The following is a 21,008-nucleotide window of genomic DNA, read 5'->3' as shown; positions in this document are numbered from 1 at the left end:
TTGGCTGCGTGCAGTCTGTTCCGGCTTGTCTGGGCAGAGAGCCATCGGCCATATCATCCTGCAAACCTTGACTGCAAATCCGTAGGAGACTGCCTACGGTTCCTAAGTGCTGATAGGATGAGGAAACGGTCTTCTTGGGGTGCCGTCTTCTTGGGTCTCTGACATCCCCCGTTATATGGAACTTGGCCTTCAGTTTGCAGATGGTACGAGGGCTCACTCCAAATAATGCCGCAACATGGTTTTGCGAAACACCAGCTTGAAGTTTCCCTATTGCACGGGCCATATCCAGATCAGTCAAACGTGGCATGCTGATTCTTGGACAGACACCAACTGACCACTGTAGCAAGGCCCATGCTCACAGGTGCTGGAAACAGGGGCCTGATTGACACCTGATTGTCAGCACCTGGGGGTACCGGAAGCTCAAAACAAGAGTCAATAGCAACAGCAAAAAAAGCTGTTTGGCATTGGCAGAGAAGATTTTGCAAATTTTTCATGGGCGCAACCCACAAATGCATATTTCTTACAATTTGGGCACCATTTAAAAGGGAAATAAACAGGCTCTCCAATGGTATAAGATTTATTGCCAAGAAGCATTGTTACAACAAATCTACCAAACACAAATTTCCTTACTTTTTTTCATTAGTTTATATGAATAATAATCCATATAATAGAAACCTACTGCCACTTTAACAAAACCCATTCACCTCAGTGTACATTTACTGAATTGGGCAGGGTGTTTGTTAATGACATGATGATTCATTTCATTTTGTCAGTCAATTATTTTTAGTAAGAGGAGTCATGGTTTCATCTAAATACTTGAATATTTATAGTATGTTGTCTGCTGTGGAATACATTTGTGTCTTAAAAACTCTGTTTATTACAGATCACACACATCATTGATAAAATGTTGCCAAATAAGTACAACTCTGCCTCCGGGTTTATCAGTCTAGTGTGGAGATTTCCAACCAGAGTGCCGTAGAGTCGGCCCAGAAATGCCTCCAGATTACATTGAAATGTCAAATTCAACACTCAACAAAATGATAACATTTACTTTTAGATTCACTTTAGCAAGTTGAGGATCAGTAGTGGTGCAATTTGATGTGAAGTGCAGATTAAGATCATTATTTGTCTCTTATGAAAGACTTTCTGTAGCATGGAGGACCTCATTAAAATCTGATGTCTTGAATGTTTGTGATAGAAATCTCCCATGCTGTCAAAAAGGTTGTGTATCTTTAATGTTTAGTTTAATTGAAGTAGGCACTGCATTTGAGCTGCTGTGTGTTATTACCATATCAGGATGAAGGGTTATAAGTATAGAGCAGCTTTTCTAGGATAATATTGCACTCAGAAACAACATAACAACTAGATTTGAGTCTGTTAAGGACATGATTAGACCCTGCAGGTTCTCCTCTCCATAAAATTGAATTGTTTAAAATGAAGCCAGTGGAAAAGGAGGCAAAAATAGACTTCTGGCAATAAAACTGCCAGGACCTGCTCTGTTTTGCATTCCATTCACTGCCTCTACCGTTACATCTCATTTTCTCTCCTCTGTTTTGCTGCAGTGCCAGTTCGTCCTCTATCATTCCTCACTCTGCTTTGATAATCAAGAAATTGTATTTTATTCATATTCTTCATGGGCTTTGCAAACTATAGCAAAGTACCATTTGCTTTGTTTGTGGGCTCCTTGTGTACAAGGACGGACACACCTCTCCTCTGAGATTGTGTTGAAGGATATTGTTCAAGGTGCCATCACTGTGTATTTGTGTGTATGTGTTTGTGCATGTGTTCTTATGTGTATGTGTGTTGCATCAGCTGCGGCAGGTGTCTCAGGCGAAGCGTTGGGATGACGTCGGGACGGGCAGACGCACCGTCAGACAGTCCAGAATAGTTGAGTCTCTGGACTTTCCTGATGACGACTTTGGCGTCAACCTGGGAATAGTAAGTGTCTGAGGACATGCTGATAATATGTGTATGCTTAGTGAGTGAATAGTGACTTTCTTTTTTTCCAGAGGGACAGATGTGTATTATTTCTTAGTATTGAGCATTACATGATTTACATGATAAAAATCAATTAGCTGGTTTGATTATCTGTTGATAGTTTAAGTAATTTGAAGTGCTTCAGAAAAGCTTCTGAAATGTGCAAATTTGCTACTTTTCTTTCTTAGCAAGTCCTATAAATTGAATACTTCTAGATTTTGGGCTGGTGAAGAGACAACGTAAGCAATTTGAAAATATCCCCTTGTGCTCTAGGGAATTGAGATAGAGATATTTCACTGTTTTGTGACATTTTATAGATCTGTTGAATCAATTAATCAAAACAAAGATAAAAAAAAATGAAAATTATAATTTGTTGCAGGTCAACATCTGTTATTGTTGGATCATAATACATGGTTTACTGTAATTGTAAAAATAGATCATGGTAAAAAATATTGCCATCCTCTGTTCCACAGCAGTAGCTTCCCACTGCACTGATTTCCCTGCCCTCACCCTTTTGCTTTGTATTTCTTTAGGCTGCTCTCATTCACTGTTTGTACTTATATATATGAAAAGAAATGCACTATAATTCATATATAACCCATATAATTGTGAGCTAAGGGGCTGTCATGACTTAACATACGTGCTGCAGTCTGTCACCCATCATATGACAGGAGTAAAGGAGGAAGTCAGGTTACGTAGCATAGAGAGTTATCCGCATAGGAAGGAAGGTCAGGGGTGGATGGGTCAAACAAACACAGGACTTTGACCCATGAGACCAGCTACAAACTACATATGCAATGTCACATTGTTACATTACATTATCATGTTACATCACGTCATCACATTGCATTGCGTGACGATGCCTAACCACGATTCTTTTTGTGAACCGAACCTAACTGCTAGTAGCGCTAATCCACTAGGTATCATATGAAACGTGCAAAACTATTTGACAGATGTCATACGATCTGTTGTATGATGATACATTGATTTCTTCTTCATTTTATTAGAGATAATGAATATGTTGAAAATAATTTCCTCAGCAGCTTTTCTTTCCCTCCACCATGTCCCAAATTTCTGAAAGCTTTTGCTCCACTTTTTACAGAAAGAACAGTCCTGGCTTCCTGTTTCTTCTTGTAAAGCAACTGAACTGATTTCTTCTGAAATACAGCAAACACACAGCATTTTATTATTATTGTTGTTAAGGACAGTAATGCTTGTCGTTCAATTATTAATGATTAATAATAATTTATTAATGTTGAAATACAGCACATAACCCCATTGTTCTTTTTGTTATATTTGTGTGTTGTCACATCCATGTTAAGTTATGAGGATAATGTTTAAAATAAAGTCACTGCTCATTAAACATTTCTCTCCTTTGACAAAAGGACACAATGGCTATTAAAAAGCGAAGCTCCAGAACTAGAAGAATTCGTCCTGTCTCCACCAGACTGAGTGAGTTTTTGTGCTTTGAATTGCGGCTAATTGTCTTCAATTGCTCATGTAGCATGATATATTTACAGTAATAGTAGGGTCAGGGTCAACTGACTCTCCATAGGTAATAAAAGTACTAGTATCTCTTCAGCTTCACAAGTGGTGTGCACCCTATCATGATGAAATGAGTAATCGTGTCTTTCAATATTTAAGATGGCCTTAACTTTTCTCACCCATGCTAATGCTTATGCTAATAGATACTGTGTTATAAGCCAGTGTATTTAATATTGCATGTAATATCATAAAAATGAAGGACTAACCCTTTTTAGGTAATGGCATGGCCTTTTCTCTCATGCCGCCCTCGGGCCAAACTCCACACTTTTTGCCCTACTCATGGTCTAAGAATAGCAGAGCTGCCTCTCCATTTTCATCCATTTTCTGCCTCAAAGGGCAGCTGCAGTAGCATGGCTATGTAAATAAAGGCCGTAGAGAGTTATCATATTTGTCTTTTCATATTTTAGTTAAGTAAATGTGATGTCACAACTTTCATAGAGGCTGACCTTAAATCAGTGTATGCAGTGTAGTGTTGGCCATGATGTGACATGAATGTAATTTTTATTTTGTCTTGTCTTAGGTCTAGGTGATGAGCCCAGTCCCTCTCCTACCCCCTCTGCTCCCCCGCACTCTGCACCCCTTACCCATTCGGCATCATGGGAGTGTCTGTCCACCCTACCCACCAACGGCTCGCCATTGCGTCATGTGACCCACGTAAGGCCTCGCCCACCACGGAGACACAGAGCAGGACACCCTCCCCCAGAATCTGTAAGTTGATGAAAAATGGCGTAGCCGTGACCTCTGACTTTTTTCTGAGCTCCAGCTGGCATACATCACAAGTCGCTCTAGCCTCTTGTGATAAAAAAATCCATAAAGAGGAGTTTCTCCACCACAAACAAATCAATTAATCCAAATCATACAGCGAGTACATAAAACAATACAAATTTAAAAGGCAAGCAGAACAAATGTATGAGATTTGTATACTCACTTGCTTCTAACACAGCCAGCACTTTTTAAAATGACATCTGGATCTTTTTATGGCACCTAGAAGGTAAAGGAGTCTTTATTGCAATAGTGGCATCAGTGTATATGTTTAACTGCCTATTTTTTTTATCTCATGCTGCAGCATGAAGTTATGTGTTTCCACAAAAGAGCTCAGAAAGGTGTTGAGGTGCGAAGGTAAACCTGACATGTATTGTTTTCAGGGGTTTCTTTTATCTCTTGACTGCTTTGTGTGAACCTTTGTTATTTATCTTGTTTTTCATGCCAGTGGCACTTTCCAAAAATAAGTTCCTTTTAAAGTAGGAAGCTGTCGCATGTGTCTCTGTGACTCAAATGTTAATCATGCACAGCCATCTCCCAGGGGCTGCAGGGCAGCCTCTAACTTAGCAGTTTGTTTGTTTAGCGACTTTGTAAAAAGCTTTTTCTAAATCGGTACAAACTCAGTTAGGGCAGCGTGATGAGGAGTTGTTTTACAAACAGGCTTCTGTTGGCAGTGGATTTGGTTCTGCCAGCCAGCCATTTGAAATGATAATACCTTATTGTCAGCCTTTCAGCTTTTTGTCGACATGGCGGATTGATCATTGTTATCCTGTTATTCTATCTGTTTCCTGTTGTGTGTGTGTGTGTGTGTGTGTGTGTGTGTGCGCGTGTGTGTGTATGTGCACAGCATTGCTCGGAGAATGGAGGCGTCAATATGCTGGAGGATGGACTGCCTGATTTCTACAGCAAGAGAGTTCTACCCGACAGGTAGCTCACAGAATCAGTTTTATTTTTGTGCAATCATTAAAAAATGCAGTAGATATGTCTTTTCTACAGCGGCCCCTGAGGGCAACACACATACAAGAGTGAAAGCACAATCATTAAGAAAGCTGCCCTCCAAATCTTGGCAGATCAGTAAAACCTGATATTTTATTCTGTAACATCTGCTTGGAGCAGATCTAAACAGAAGTGCAAGAACTTAATCTTATAGTTATGTAAGACAAATTATCGTACAACTCTGTAGTCCCCTTCTGCTCTGTCGAACATTTTAGCATCTTTCGGCTCATTGTTTTGGTTTATTGACCCACAATTTAACTGTTTTGGTTCACTCTCAGCGCCCTCAGTACGTTCCAGCAGCAGTAGGCAGCTTTTTTTTAGTAAGTAATGCTAAATGTAACTTTCTTATTTACAAGAAAATGCCACAGGGCACCTATAAAGGTATGATATGCAGAATTATTGGTTCTTGTTTGGAAACACACTTGCCAGTGAAAGTAAAAGCCATTCCCAGATTCACTCTAGTTGGCATTTCGTCTCGTTATACATGTGTTTTTTTCAACTTGTGTCTCTTGTTAGCCTGCTGCTTATGGTCTGGCACCTGGTCACTACCTTTTTAGAAAGCCCCGACCTCACATGAGCACTGTGGGAGTACACACTTATAAACATCTTGACAACAGAAGATGAGAAAATACAAAGGACAGAGTCTTTACTTTTTAAAATCAAAATCCTGCATGTATATCTTTAACAGCCTAAATGCAAAATTAACGATTAGCTGGTAAACATAGTGGAGCATTTAGCAACTAAAAAGTGAGATGTTTTGTTCCTGAGTTGGTGGAAACTAAAACTAAAGCTAAAACTGGGTAAATATTAGACCTATAGTCACCAGGTGGCCACAAACACGTCTCAAAACAAATGTTATCACTGGTCAGTATCTGCTAGATGTGTATATAAGCAACAAGTTAGCCATGTCAAGTTAGAAGGTGACAATATACCCCCACTACTGCCCTCAAGCCAGTTAATGCAGGTTTAAGTAAATCATAATGTGTTCCTCACCTGAGTAGCTCCATTAACTTGAAGGAGCTCTATGTGAAATTCACAGGGTATGAGTTTTCTCAACATAGAGGTGTCTGAGCCAGTGGCTAGCAGCCAATGTTGCTAACTCCATAAATGGTGCTATACAATGGCAACTGTGTTGACAGAGCTTACAGTGTTAACCAGGGGGAACCAGAGGGTGGGAACAACACTTTGACAAAAGATATCAGCGGTAATTGCTGTATGAGTGCAGTGCAAAGCTGCGGCGAAGAGCTAGCCAGTGGGACACACACATGCACTACCATGCATGGACTGGCTTACCACAGCAAACTACAGAGAAGCTCAGATTACAACACACACAGATGTAGAGTTACTTCAATTTCTGCTCAGAACGCCATTACTCCATCATATCTTTTCATAGCAATTAGTGGTGTGCTGCTATATTAATGCTCTGAGTGTCGCATCAGAATGTTTGAAATTCCTGGAAAGTGTTGACACACGGTATGAATATTGCCATGAAGTCAGTGACTGAATCAGTGTCTCCCAAAGCCTCCAACTATGAAGGAAATAATGCATAAAGGCAGTGTCATCACAGTCTGTCTTCTCAAATGGTGACAGGTAATTTTTTATCATAATTATGGGATAGTCTTCTCATAATAATCGCATAAAGATTTCCTAGTTATGAAAAAGTTTCCCCATAATTACCAGATGCAAAGTTATAATCATGAGATGCAGGGTAATAATTATGAAAGAATGCTTTTTTTCCTCCCTTGGATGAATATGATGTGCTTCAGTGCTGTATCAGAATAGCTAAAATGGAAATGTTATCAGTGTTCCAACACATAGTTTTGAATTTAACATAATCAATTCAAACGTTTCATCCAGACAAGGCTGAAGTGAGTGATATCAATGCTGTGGCTGCTTACATATATCTAGATGTGCCAAATTAATAGTGTTTGAAGATGTGTTTGACAGCGGTTTTAGACTTCCTACTGGGCGAACCTGATCTGGACACAAAATATTAAAAAAAAAAAAACAATCAAGAAGCTGCACCAGAAATGGCAATATATTAGTATGCCCCTACATTAGACAAGTCGTCCTCCTGTATGCTTCATACAGTCCATATTACATGCATAACAACAGGACTATTAGATATCCTTCCCTATATTGCTTTGGTTCTTACATGCCATGCAGTGGTATCAATGATGAATGAACAGCATGTTCCCTAAAGCACTCGGGCACAGATGTAGTGGAGAGATTTCATTTGCACTGAATGGAGGCCTCATTTGTAGCTGTATTTGTTCAATAACTAGAACATATTCTGTTATATAAAATAAATCATCTTGTTTACTGTTATAGTCCAGCCTCCTGTTCACCAACTAATTTTCCCTCTGAAACTGCACAGTGGTCACACAAAATAGTTTCTGTGCTTTTGTTAGAGACAGAACTGACTGTCCACATGTACAGAATAGATCTTTGGCAAAGTAATTATATATTAAGGAAACACGACTATTTGCTTTGATTAAAACAACTACTTTAACAGTACTTATCCTTATTGGCACATAATGTTAAAGCATAGTGCAAAAATAATCAATAAAATACCAATAAAGCATTGAATTTGATAGTGCAGTAAAGTGATGATTTGATCCTTTTGAGTCACTCTAAAGCATTAATATTTTGGTATTACCAATAGACTACACGACTACTTTTATGTAAAAAAAAATGTCACTCGAAGTGATAAACCCACAGATAATCATCACTTGACTGAGGTCCCTCAGTTCCACGAAGCATTTTAGCATCTTTTAGCTGGTGGAGACCAAAAATGGAGCTAAAAAGTAGGTGAAAATTATTATTAGAAAATTAATCATTCTCAAGGTGGACAGAAACTAAATGCCAAAAATTGTTCCTCTAATGTACATGCTAGATCTATGAACAGTTGACTTATGTGAGAAGTTAAAAATACATATTTTCCAGCATAAGTGATAATGGTAAAAAAAAAAAAAAAATCTAGGCTAACATGAAAAACTACAACAGAGGTTTTGTCAACTACCAAAGCTCCTCCACCATCCGACTAGTGTTGCACTAGATAATTTAAAAAACTGTCACTCACAAAATATGTTTAAAAAAATGCTGTACCTTTTAAAGGGATAGTTCACCCCAACATCAAAAATACATATATTTCCTCTTACCTGTAGTGCTATTTATCAATCTAGATTATTTTGGTGTGAGTTGCCGAGTGTTGGAGATATCAGCCATAGAGATGTCTGCCCCTGTAGATGGAACTAGATGGCACTCAGCTTGTGCTAAAATGCCAGAAAAATACATACCAAATTACACCCATCAACCACATCACTGCACATCTACTGCTAGTTGTAGTAGTTTGGTAGAAACAAAATGGTTCCTGCATGAAACTGCCCACAACACAGTCTGTGGATTATCTTGAGGAACGGGGTCACATTCTTTGGAAAGAGACATTGCTGTCGAGTTTTTCAAAAGTACTTCTTTTTGGCACTTTGAGCACCACAAGCCGAGTGCAATCTAGTTCCATTAAATTGGAGAGAAGACAGACATCTCTACAGCCGGTATCTCTAACATTCTGTAAATCACACCAGAACTACATTGATAAATGGCAATACAGAGAGGAGGAAAAATGTGTATTTTTGATTTGGGGGTGAACTGTCCTTTGAGTTGGTGTAATGATGATTTTGACACTCTAAATGTCAGTTCTTAAGCTAGTCATATGGGAGCAACTTCAGATTACAAATATTGATTTACATTTTGAGATGATCATACATGGCTCAGACATTTGCACCTCAGAGAGCACCATGACTACCCAAACAGTTATAAGGCCACGTGATAGTGTGTGCTCAAAGTTCACCAGCAGTGCATGAAAAAGATTCATCGGGGCAGCATGAAATATGCCCTCTCTCAAATATATTAAACCATCTGTACAGGCCCACGCAGAATAAAAAGCTGTATTATTGTCTAATGGTTCATTAGCATAAGTAACACATAATGTAGTTGGCTGTTAACACTGGGATCTGCAAACCATTGACGACTTACAATTACTGGTCAATAACAGTTGATGACTAATTGCATTAATCGTACAGCATTTCCAAAATTACCTCTAAATCTGATCCTACTGTCTGTCTCCATCTGTTCTATGGCTCTGACATCTTTTCCAATAACCTCTCTCTCTCCTTCAGTCAGTTGTCATCCCTCCATCAGGGCCAGTCGCTGAGGAGAAAGAAAAGACGCAGCGTGTTGTCCATTTTCTCCGGCTTCCGCAAGAACCGCAACTCCACCATCTCAAACCAGGACTCAGAGTAAGTATGCAGCACATGGGCTGAGTGGAAGGAGGGGATGAAATTAACATTTAAGTGCACGGACCCAGAGAATGAGATGGCTGTTAAATTAATCCAGCGCTGGGCATTAACGTCACTTCATAGCTTCATAAATATTTTAATGGAAGAAAATGTTTTGCTGTCTCCAAATGTTTTCCTTTGCTTTGAATTTATGGCATTGCATACATTTAAGCTGCCGTTCCCTAACAGCTCCATAGTTAAAAAGTAGACAGTATTGCAAAGAGGAAAAAGCAGAAGGCAGAAAACTTATTTTAAAAGATTAATTATACTGATTAACAAGTTTGGGGAGAGAAATGCACTCAGTAGGTTTTCTTAACTTCATCTTTGAAAGGTGTGACACAAAATGGAGGACAAAAAGGCACTCAGTGAGAGCTGCGTATGTGTTTCAGCTGACAAAGGTGCTTATAAATTGAATTTGAAGGAATTGTGGCAATGCTGAAAACTGGTGTCGCAATGGCCTCTGCTGTTTAACAGCCATGCTGCGGCAAATGGATGCCAAGTTTTCCAGCAGGCTACAGTGGTCTGAAAGAGGTGAATAAAAGAACAGCTGACTCATCTTAAGAGTAGCTATAGATAGAAATTTCTTTTTAAAAACTGTTAACCGTGTTGTACAGTATAGTGTTTTACCTGCAGATTGTTGCTAAGCAATCAAAGAGATAGTTCATTGTTACATTCACTGGGCTGCTCTCTGTACCTGTTTCTTTGGTCTGTTTTACAACTGCACACAGTGTGTGGGAAGTGCAACAGCATCTGGGCCAAAAATCTGTTCATTAACTACATTTTCAAATTGTTGACACTGGAATAACAAGCTTGTATTGTAAGTTAATGTGTTTTTAAATTATTTTTTATAATGTTATTTTTTTAAAGATGTGACAACAAATAGTCAACTCTTAGACAACTCAATCTATGGAGACTGTCAACTTCTAAAAAACATAATTGCATTTGGGCTATATGGGGGTACTGACTGTCTGGATATACACAGAATTTCTTGGTTTCTTCTAATAAATCATGACATACAGCCCATTTTGGTATAGATTTGTTAATCAGAGCACATAAGAACTTAGCGCTTGCAGAGTGCTAAATATTTTTGAACTTTGGGGAGGTGCATACAAACAGTTGCTTCTCTCTTTCACTCCCTCTCTCGAAGAGAAAGTCGAAAGTTTTGTTTACAACCAGGGAGCACAAGCAGGAACCAAACTAGATTAAGTTTAGAGGGCTCTGCTCCATATCAGTACTTTGGACAGCACCACTGCAGCACCCACACACGCACTTAGACACACAACAAACAGTGCTGGACTCCCATTATAAAATAAACTCTTATACCAAGTCAGGAAGACAAATTGTTCAATCTGGTGTTTCAGCTGTTTTGTGTGGTTTGGAAAAAAAAATGGAAACTAATGTCACAAATTAGAACATGAATCAGAGAGATGGTACCAAGTCATTGTTTTTGCAAGTCACAAGTAAATCTTATGTCAAGACTGAAAAGTCCAAAGTTCTAAACTTAAAGTTTCGAGTCCTAAACAAGGCATAATGCACCCCTTAACAAATTTAATGCCAATATGAAATTTACAAAAATCAAAATTGCTTAAAATTTATATATTTTTGTTATTAAAAAGTTACGTAGCTGTCAGGCTAAGGCCAGCTAAGCATCAGCTTGCTAATTGTTAATATTAGCCTTGATTTACTGTTCTTTGTGCAACTTCAAATATCAAACGAAGTTGGAAGTTGCTGCATCTTCAGTTACAGTTTTCGAACCATAATACATACTTCAGTTTGTTTTTGTTGACCACCTCATAGTTTTGTGCTTGAACAAATTTATCTTTGGGATCATGTCTTCCAGCTGGCAGTCCGTAACTTAACATTAGTTCCTCATGGTTCTCTCCTGCAGTTTGATTGGATGCTGTCAGTTTGATTCAAACTAAGTGGATCTGGGGAATTAATTGTTGACTTGCTGCGAAAAATAAGGTTAACGTTAGTTGAGTCACAATATGAATTGATTTGTGGTACACTTTTAAATTACTTTTTAATCTTGAGGCTTAGGGGACTGTGTCAGTTATTTTCAAGTCAGAAGGCTCAAGTCCAAGTGAAGTCACGAGTCATTGGATGTTTTAAGCCAAGTGGAATTACAAGTCTTTTTTTACATATTTTTAAGTCGATTCTTAAGTCATCGAATTTTGGAAGTCAGGCGACTTGAGTCCACACCTCTGATATGGATCAATGAGAAAAAAACAAAAAACAAAACATGATTTGACTATCAGTCGATGACAGGCAACACTTTATGAATCTGATATGACTAATTTCTTAGCCAGAGACACCCCTAGTACAATATATTAAAAACATAGCAAGTAAGTCAATTCAAGGGCAGGTTAGATCACCTGCCACTTACTTACATCATCCCATGCCTCTCAGGTCAAACCATTAATATGATTCACTCACCAAAGTCTTGTGTTTTTCTGTCTGTCCGTTCCAGCAGCGCCTCGGAGAACGTCTACTCAATGATTCAGCACCCTAAGGAGGGTGGGAGGCCAGAGAGCACTGTTCCTGGAGCAAACGGGACCATGCCTTCACCTCGGCCCATGCAGGGTGTACCTGTGCATGGCATTAGGGCTGCCAGCCCCCCCTGCCTCATCCAAAGACAGGTACAGTGTCAGGTATAGTCACACTGCTTATGTTGTGACCACTGTTCAACAGAAATCCAGACACTCATTACAGTAAGCAGCTACTGACAGTGAATCCCAATCAGCTCCGAGAGTGCTGTGCTCTAGCTAACTGTAACCTTTGACTTTTGAAAGCAGAGTGACACTTTTTAAACTGGTATTTAATTTACAAATAGCCAAAATGTTTTGGCACACGTCGAATTATTCCTCTGTGGAATAGTGCGCCAATCTGGCACAGCGAACAGTTTAAGTAAATGCAAATGTGCAACTATTTCAATATCATTGCTTCTGTCCGCTTCCAATTTCACTGGTAAGTAGGAGTCCTAATTGCATCCTGCTCCATATTCCTATAGTTATACATGGCACAACACAGTGCACAGATGCATGCTGTGTCCGCCACCTGCTATTCTGTCTTTATCTGTGTCGTATGGGTGTAGCTTGCCAGAGGTGTGGAGGACTATATGGCCTATTTTAAATCTCTGCCCAAAGGCACGTGCGCACACACACACACACACACACACACACACACACACACACACAGAGTTGGAGTCTTTCAAATCCCTTTGGTTCTAAAAGTAGAGTCCATGGATCATCACTGAGCCTTGAGGGGATTTGAGGACATCCCCAGCAAAATGAGGGATAATTTAATTTTGGCATAATTAAATTCACTAGAATTACAAAATGTTAATCGCAGCCTTCACTCTCACCACTGTTCACACCAGACTAGACAGCTAAATGATTCTGTACATCATCGACAACAGGGAAATTTAGACAATATATACAGTAAGGTATGTCTAGTAAAGGTTTTCGAGACTCATATATGTGTTTTGTTTTTTCCAGTCCACAGACCTGGTTAGCATGGTGTACAGCTGCATCGGGGCAGAAATCGAGGATTCGGATGGGAGCAGCACCGGCGACATCAAAGAGACGGACCAAGATACTGATAGAACGACCACCATCTCAGACGTCCCAGCAGACACTCGGACTAATGGCCACGTGGTGTCCTCCAAACAACAGACGGACAGACAGATGGAGACGGGCAGGCAGGAGAGGATTGTACCCCTGACAGACTCAGGGACTGAGATGGAGGAGGACAGACAGAGCGGCGGTGGAAGCGTAGCCCCCTGTGGGCCTAGGCCAGAGCCTCCCCCACAGAGCACCAAGCCCAGTCTGTCTGTCATGAAGCAGAGACACCTGCAGGAGAGTTTAGGTACTGCAACTTAGACAGCAAGTGTTTTATAGTATTCTTTGATTCTCTGAGTTTCAGTGTGCAAGACTCTTCATACAAACAGCCAAAGTGACTTTTACCTTTAACCACACAGTGCAAAACACCAAACCGCATGATCCCCTGTTGCCAAAGTGTAAATTGTAGTTTAATTGTATATGCTTTCCAGCATTACTGCGTTAGTCAGGTCAAGTCAAACTGCATTTGAAGAGCACATTCAAAAACAACCACAGTTGACCAAAATGCTGTTTATTGTTATTGCTTATTCCAGCCTACTGTATTTTACAGCAGATGGTTAAACTTCCAAGTAATTAATATTTCTAAGGTTTGATTAAGAACGGAAACAGTAAACTGGTCTAGTGTCGTACAATCACAGTCATTATTTTGTGTCACATTAATGCAGGATTAATGTCCTGCAAAGTCAAACTCTTGACTACATTCTCTATATTTACCATAAACAGCATATTTTATACATAATGTAAGTTTTTCAAACATCATTCTTAATTTACATGTTTTTCAGATACTGACTTCAGCAGAAACTTTTTTTCATCTCATCGCTGTTCATAAAATCTTAATGAAATATTCTGTATTAAGAAGAGTTAGATACTGTTAGCAGCACTATTTGTTAAATACAATTTTATATCAAAATTAACTAATAATTTAAATTTAGAGCATCAGAAAGTTATGATAAATATAATGTTCTCAGATAAACTGTGACACCATGGTACAATTTGTGTAAAATGCTGAAGACAGCTGGCTGGCTCTGTGTAATTATAAGCTGTTTTTCAAAGTCCATTTGCTGATGTTAAAATGCAGCATATGGCACCTTTTTTGATAGTGCTGGGGCCCCAGTCGACGCTCTAGTCTCACACTAGTGAAAGCATTACGCTAATGATGAATTGACAGATCTACATGCAGTAATAAGAAATACATAGATGCCAGCTAATAATACTGGTTTGCAGTGAGGCATTTTGTATCACTGTTCTGTCTACAGCTAAACTCTGGGGGGAAAAACTTGAAGAAGTCATACAAAAAAATACTGTAGAAGAAAAATTAGATCAGCATCATTAAAAGAACATTTGTTCAAGACAAGTCTGTCAGAGTGAGTTTAATGAGAGATGCTGTATAAGTGGACAGAGAGTCCCAAAGGTACACTGTCCCAATCTATAGGGGCTTTGACAGAGAGAGGGCCTTTGTTAAGGGCTTTTGTTGGTTTCAAGTCTAGACTTTGTAATGAGCAAAACGTCCTCAGCTACAAAAGTAGCTATGGACTGCACTATGGCTCAAAGGGAATTACAAGATCAGTACAATAGCAAGAGGCCAGAACCGGTCATGTCATAAAATCAATGACAAAAATCTGCAGATTGACATTAGAAAATGGAGAAATGGTACAGAAAAGTCGACTTTTATCCTCTGATTGAAAACCCTGCTGCAATATGTGGATAATCACTACTGCTGTGTTTGTCCCTGTTAACAGGAGATGACATCAGTGACAACCCATCAGCATATAAACATGCGTATAAACATATGCACATGCATAATATGGTTATGATATTTTGTCTCTCTTGAAGTTGTAGAAAACACTAAACACAGAACTGTAAAGCATCCCCCTCCATAATTGTAGATGCCTCGCTGTTTGTTTTTTATGTTATACTTCTGATTTTTGTCTGTGTGATGCACAAATGTTGTGAAAGAGATTTCAATCCCAGTCTTAGTCAGGGTTTACCAATTACAGAACGCACATGAAATATGTGCACCTGCTACTCAGCATTTGTGCTCAAGGGATTTTAATTTTCAAGCAAAGCTCTGATGGATCACTTTTAGAATTGTGTTGACTGTGTTTTTGTCTCACCAGAAGAGGCAGGGAGGCTGCAAGGAGAAGAAGACCAGAATGAAAGAAAGCATGAAGAGAAGCAGAGAGCGCGAGGGCCAGAGGGACAGCGTCCTCTTCTACCCAATAAGGTACTTGTGCATTATATTGAACAGACAGAACAATGGAAACACACACATTTTGAAGTAACTTTCATGCAGCAAACCCCCATGCCTGACTAAATGCCGTGCTCCTTCCTCAGCCCGATCTCAACCTCCCAAGAGACAAGACCTCTCCAGAAAAGGTCATGACCTCCCCGAAAGCCTCACCCATCAGTCCAGGTGAAGAACTGGCCAACGAGCAGAGGACTTTGCCTCCTGCTCAGCCAGTCATTCCCGAGGAGGAGACTTCTGAGAGGGAAAGCCCACCAGCATCTGCCGAGCCTGGGACAGAAGCAGCAGATCCCGTCAATCAAGGTACAATGTGCACAGTAGACAGAAATTGTGATGTCATAGATCACTCATTATTAAACAGGGTGGCTGTTTTAACATAATTTTCTTGGATTTTTCATTTAAAAAGTTTCAGATTCTATAGACTGTATTAAAGAGGTGGACGTATGCTTGTAGACCATACTCGGACGAGAGGGGACTTTTAGAGGATACACAGTGATTGTCAACTGCCAACCTGCATGCCACATATGGGCCCGCCTAAGCTTCCCAGTTGGCCTGCAGAATATTGATCAATTCAGAAAATGTGAGGGAGAAGAAAATGAGTTATATTGTAAGGCAATCCTTAACACAGTTGAGATGGGAAAAAATGCATTACGAGTTATTTACGTGCATTCCAGCCGCGGTTTCTAAAGACGTGATAAATCTGTTAGTCAGCTTATTGTAGGTATGTAGTGATGTGTTAAAAAGTGAAAAATCAGCGTTCCGATTAATTTATTAATCGCCTATGTTACAAAAATATTGCATGCAATAGTCCACCTTTCACATTCTCTTTCCCTCCATCTGTTACAATTAATTAAATTATTTCTAGGGTAATTAGGTTTATATAATTTTTTGATGTCTGCTTAGAAAAATTCTGGCCCTTGAACAAATGTAGTTGATGACCCCTGCCCCAAAGCATCCTCTGCTTTATCATCTCTTTTCGTCTACATTGGATCATAGTTTAAAAAATGAACATCATGCCGAATTAAAGAAGACTTGAAACTAGCAATCCAGACCATAAACTCATATTCATCACTCAGGGTCATTTTCTTATAGACTTCTATATAATCGGACCTCTTGCAACCAGTAGAGTCGCCCCCTGCTGGCAATTAGAAAGAATGCAGGTTTAAAGCACATTTGCAATGGCTTCACTTTTCAGACCCGAAGGCTGCGTCCATTTATTTTATACAGTCTATAGTCAGTAAGGTCATGTGGACAGAATAAGTGCAAATGATGATGATGGTAATGATAATGATGATTATGACCATTCCACCAACCAGACGAGGAAGAAGGTCGTAATGGATTTCCAGCAACCTCACGTCACACCAGGAAGTCCAACTCATTTGACATAGGTACTGTATGTCTGACTGTGTGGTTGCAGCACCCCTGCTGTTGTACACATATGATACACACACAATATGCATGCTATTTAGTTCTACACATGGCTGCTAGAGACAAATGCACATCTTGCTGTTTTTGTTCATAATTCATAACGATGGCACGGTGCCTTTTGTTATTTTTTATGACATGAAAGCAGCGTGAGTCTCGTATTTGATGTGCTCCCAAGCCTGTAGAGCTTCCGGGCTGTGTACCGCATTTCTGCTTCATCCTACAACCCCTTTTCAGTTCCCACACCCCACTCTGTATGTGTGTGTGTGCGCGTGTGTGTGTGTGTGTGTGTCTCATGCCATCTCCCTTCAGGCATGGAACGGGACAGCCCCTACGATCTGGAGAGGTCTTCAGATCGCAGATTCCCTGTGAAAAAGCCCTGTTTCCCTCAGTACAGAAACAGATCTCTGGACTACCCTGCAGGGACTAGGTGTATGTATCTGTTTCACTTCCTGCAAATATGTGTGGTATGACAACCATGTAGTCGGAAAAGTTTGCACCCTTGAGATTTTGCACTGTTGATTGTAATACAATGATTCATGTCCAATATGGTACACATTTAACTTTACTAAAAGTAGTATGAAAGTCAGTTAATCTTTCTGAAGTTAATTAAAAGCAAAAAAAGTGTGTACAGCAACTTTTTGTACTTAACTTTTTGGAAAAACTTCTCTGTGTAGACTTTTTCTACATGGATGAGTCATACCCACATATTGAGTGCATGCTTGTTCTGGTATTTTATAAAAGGCTGACCAAAGAAAGAGATCAGAAGACATAATTTAAAGACATAATTTGGCTGTTTTCCAGAAACAACATGCAACAGCTGGCAGCCAGATCTGATAGTGCCTGGATAAGTGTGCTATTTAACAAGAAACTCACCATTTATTTAAACAAGGACAACCTTTTATCACTCCTGCTTTAATTGGAGCAGATTCCTTTTTTGATACTGTATTGTATTATTGAGATAATTGGCAGCCGTGCTCAGCCGACTTGTCATCAGTTTCTACTCTGAGCCATTTGGCATTGAAGACGAAAACAGAGGAATTCTAGGGGCACTAATGACATGACAAAAGCACTGCCAATTAGCTCTGTAATATAGAACTGTATGTACCTACTGCATGGGCCTCAGTTACCGTCACTGTGAGAATAATGAAAAGGTCCACCTGTCACAACTGATGGCATTAAATCCAGTTAAATAGAAGGTGTGAAACCTAACTGGACCTCTTTGGCCTGTATGATTACAGTTTAGATAAGGGGATGCATCAAACAAAGACTTCATCATCTGCACAATAGGCACATTGTCACATTACTTTGTCTGTACACAATGAAATCTGATTATTGAAAGTGTAGGATTGATTGATTTTTGTGGCCACTTTGGGGCAGCAGAACAAGCTGAAAACACACACCTGACATGCAGTTATTATCACCTTTTATAAAACTGTTATCGCAAACTTGTTAGTAATGTATTCACACATCCAGCAGACACAAAACATTAGCATTCATTTGGAGCTGTGTGTCCAGTCCTCTGATGAATGGGAATCTAATGTTTATTCTCCTTCTAGCATTTAGCAGCTAAATTTCTCACTTTGTTCATTAGCTAGTTGCCAGCTTTGTCTTTGTGCTGTTGGCTATGAAGCAGGTAGCGTTCAGGTGGTTAATTTATTTAGATGGCCTTTTTTTGTTTGTTTTGTTGTATTTGTCCGCTGTGGTTACTAAGGTTGTTGAAAGCTGAGTTGCGTGCACAAAAATCCAAATCAATACAATGATCCCAAATAAACCAAAAGGCTATGCAAAGCTTAGTTATTAGGGCTGGGTTTAACAAAAGAGGGTTTTCAGATTCAAATCGATCTTTATTTAAATGATCCGATATTGATTCATAAAATCCAGAGATCCATCTCTTAATATACGCCTTTTTTCTGTGGATGCGTCGAAGCTTTAAGCCATTAGTCTCGCACGGCAATGACACCGCCACATCCCCCAAACATCCCCACTCCACGTGCCCAAAAAATAACAGAGGCTGTCATGCAAGGATATACACCCATGCAGTATTGTTATAAAGCTGCAGCCACATTAATATACTAGTATTGTGCTATATTTGACCTTTTATTGACTTTAATGTAACTGCTTTGGCATCAATTCTTTATGTAAACATTAATATTTTTAATAATGCACCAATCAATTTGAGCAATCAATGGCGATACTAAACAGCAGTTATTAAACCTGTGGGTTTGGCACTACGGGTGACCCATTTTGCTTTTCCCATTTCATTTCGGGGGTCAACAAAAACCTTTTTTAAAGTTGCGAACATGTTACCAATACCTGTTGAAATCAAGCACATACGCTGTAACATTTGCATTCATTTGGAGTTCTGTTTATGTTCAGCTAATGGATGTAAGCCCAATATTCACTCTCCTTTTAGCTCTGCAGACTGCATGTTTGGGTGATGATTTATAATTTTGCTCGGTGACACCTTTCACATCACACATAATCACTTGATCCACTGCTGATGTAAAAAGTGCAGCTTTAAAGTCATGTATTGACGCTGTATCTGCTTGTTTAGGTTATGAGAGTCCCCAGCTTGGTAACAGAGACGCGTTATGACATTACCAGTGGACTAGGAGCAGTTTGCTGGGAAGAAAAGACTGGAACAAGGAGGACTGGAGAGAGACAAGCTTTTAAAACTGTGTGGACTCAAGTGACAAAGCTTCAACAGCTGCTTTTTCTTCCTTTTAATCCATGTCAACATTGTTTTGCTAAAAATGCATGTACTGTATGCTTTCTGTTTTTAACTGGTTGCACTTGCTATGATTTTCTCAGGCATAAGGGAAGCTCTGACCTGCAGTACATAAAGCACACACGGTAGTTAAATGTCTCTCCAGTAAGCTCATCATGAACTGTTTGGCATTTGTGCAAAATAATTTAATATTGAAGAAAACTGTCTTTTCATCCCCTTCCCTGTCTTTTACTGACAATCTGTGACTACTAAAAGTGAGTTTGTACTGTATTTATTCTAATGGAGGTGTACATACCGAATATAAATCTGCACTAACCATTGTGGTAACTCTACCAGTTAGCAATCATGTTTTTATTTGTGATAATATATCATTTGATAACTGTGTTTGTAAGTATGCTTTTTGGTGTATGCTGATGATGATGATTGAGAAATGTGTTATCATGCACTTAGCACCCCCATCTGTTTGAGTATTTAAGTCAGTCCGTGGATCACTTCCAGTTTTAATCTGATTTTGCAGGCCTGAAAATGAGTATATTTTCTAAAAATGCTTCTATGAATCAGAATAAATAAAATTGACTTTACACAAGGAATTGCTTTATTGAAAGTCATTTTTCTGCATATGTTTTGTTTAAATGTTATATGAGAGTAACAGGCATTTCCCAAAAAGAAAAATTTTACACATGAAGGTCAGTTTATTAGTCATGAGGCTTACTACTTACTACTTGGCCTAAACAGTAGTACAATGTCTTGTGTAGCTCAGTAAGAAAATGCCTTGATAATGTAATCGCCGTTCATTTGGCTTGGGCTTGATGACTGCAGTTTTTGTTTTGTTTTTTAGAGAAAGAGACATTTTGGGAATTGCACTCATTTGCTTTCTTGCAAAGAGTTGGTTGAGAAAATGGACACCATTCTTGTGAATATATACGCAGTTAAGTGTAGACCGAATCACTGTGTCGTCATGCTAACAATAACAGTCACCTCTGGGTAGACAGCTGGCAATTGATTATGATTGCAGTGATATGTGAAACTGGCAAGATCGTTTATTTCTGTTGTTATTCTCAGCCGTAACTGTAACATTTAAACATATAGTTAAACATGGTGGTCTGACTTATGTGACGTTTCTGCTGTGCTTATTCTATGTACTGTGCTTCTTGATAGCGTCTTTGCAACCTGTTCTCTCAAACTCATCAAATACTGCCACTCTGTCAGTGGACCTACACATGATGTGCTAGGTAGCCTCCTGTGCTGGCTTTGGATATTCAGGGACAGCGTCTCAATTGACACTTGTTACATGCATTGAGTCCTTTCAAAATACACTTCCGTTTTAACAGGAAACGAATAGTTTCTGCTCATTAGATGAGCTTTTTAAA

The 21,008-nt window shown here is 39.3% G+C and overlaps 1 protein-coding gene across 5 annotated transcripts in view; it reads left to right on the top strand.

Annotated features, from left to right (window-relative positions):
- Nucleotides 1-20,222, top strand: part of carmil3 (capping protein regulator and myosin 1 linker 3) — a 119,387-nt gene extending 99,165 nt beyond the window's left edge. For 2 of the 5 annotated variants that reach the window (XM_050033331.1, XM_050033328.1), the window contains exons 29-40: nt 1,813-1,938; nt 3,363-3,429; nt 4,043-4,230; nt 5,132-5,211; nt 9,459-9,578; nt 12,088-12,268; nt 13,115-13,484; nt 15,355-15,461; nt 15,572-15,785; nt 16,799-16,870; nt 17,220-17,339; nt 19,465-20,222. In XM_050033331.1, coding sequence (XP_049889288.1) covers nt 1,813-1,938; nt 3,363-3,429; nt 4,043-4,230; nt 5,132-5,211; nt 9,459-9,578; nt 12,088-12,268; nt 13,115-13,484; nt 15,355-15,461; nt 15,572-15,785; nt 16,799-16,870; nt 17,220-17,339; nt 19,465-19,505 — 1,686 coding nt within the window. In that variant the 3' untranslated portion in view covers nt 19,506-20,222. The remainder of the gene's footprint in view (nt 1-1,812; nt 1,939-3,362; nt 3,430-4,042; nt 4,231-5,131; nt 5,212-9,458; nt 9,579-12,087; nt 12,269-13,114; nt 13,485-15,354; nt 15,462-15,571; nt 15,786-16,798; nt 16,871-17,219; nt 17,340-19,464) is intronic. The other 3 variants (XM_050033330.1, XM_050033332.1, XM_050033333.1) reach the window with 3 other exon arrangements.
- Nucleotides 20,223-21,008: the final 786 nt, after the last annotated feature.

The sequence above is a fragment of the Epinephelus moara genome, chromosome 21 (assembly GCF_006386435.1).
Source record: "Epinephelus moara isolate mb chromosome 21, YSFRI_EMoa_1.0, whole genome shotgun sequence".
Lineage (NCBI taxonomy): Eukaryota > Metazoa > Chordata > Actinopteri > Perciformes > Serranidae > Epinephelus > Epinephelus moara.
Note: the sequence above shows the minus strand (reverse complement) of the source record. Positions and strands in the feature narration are given on the sequence as shown.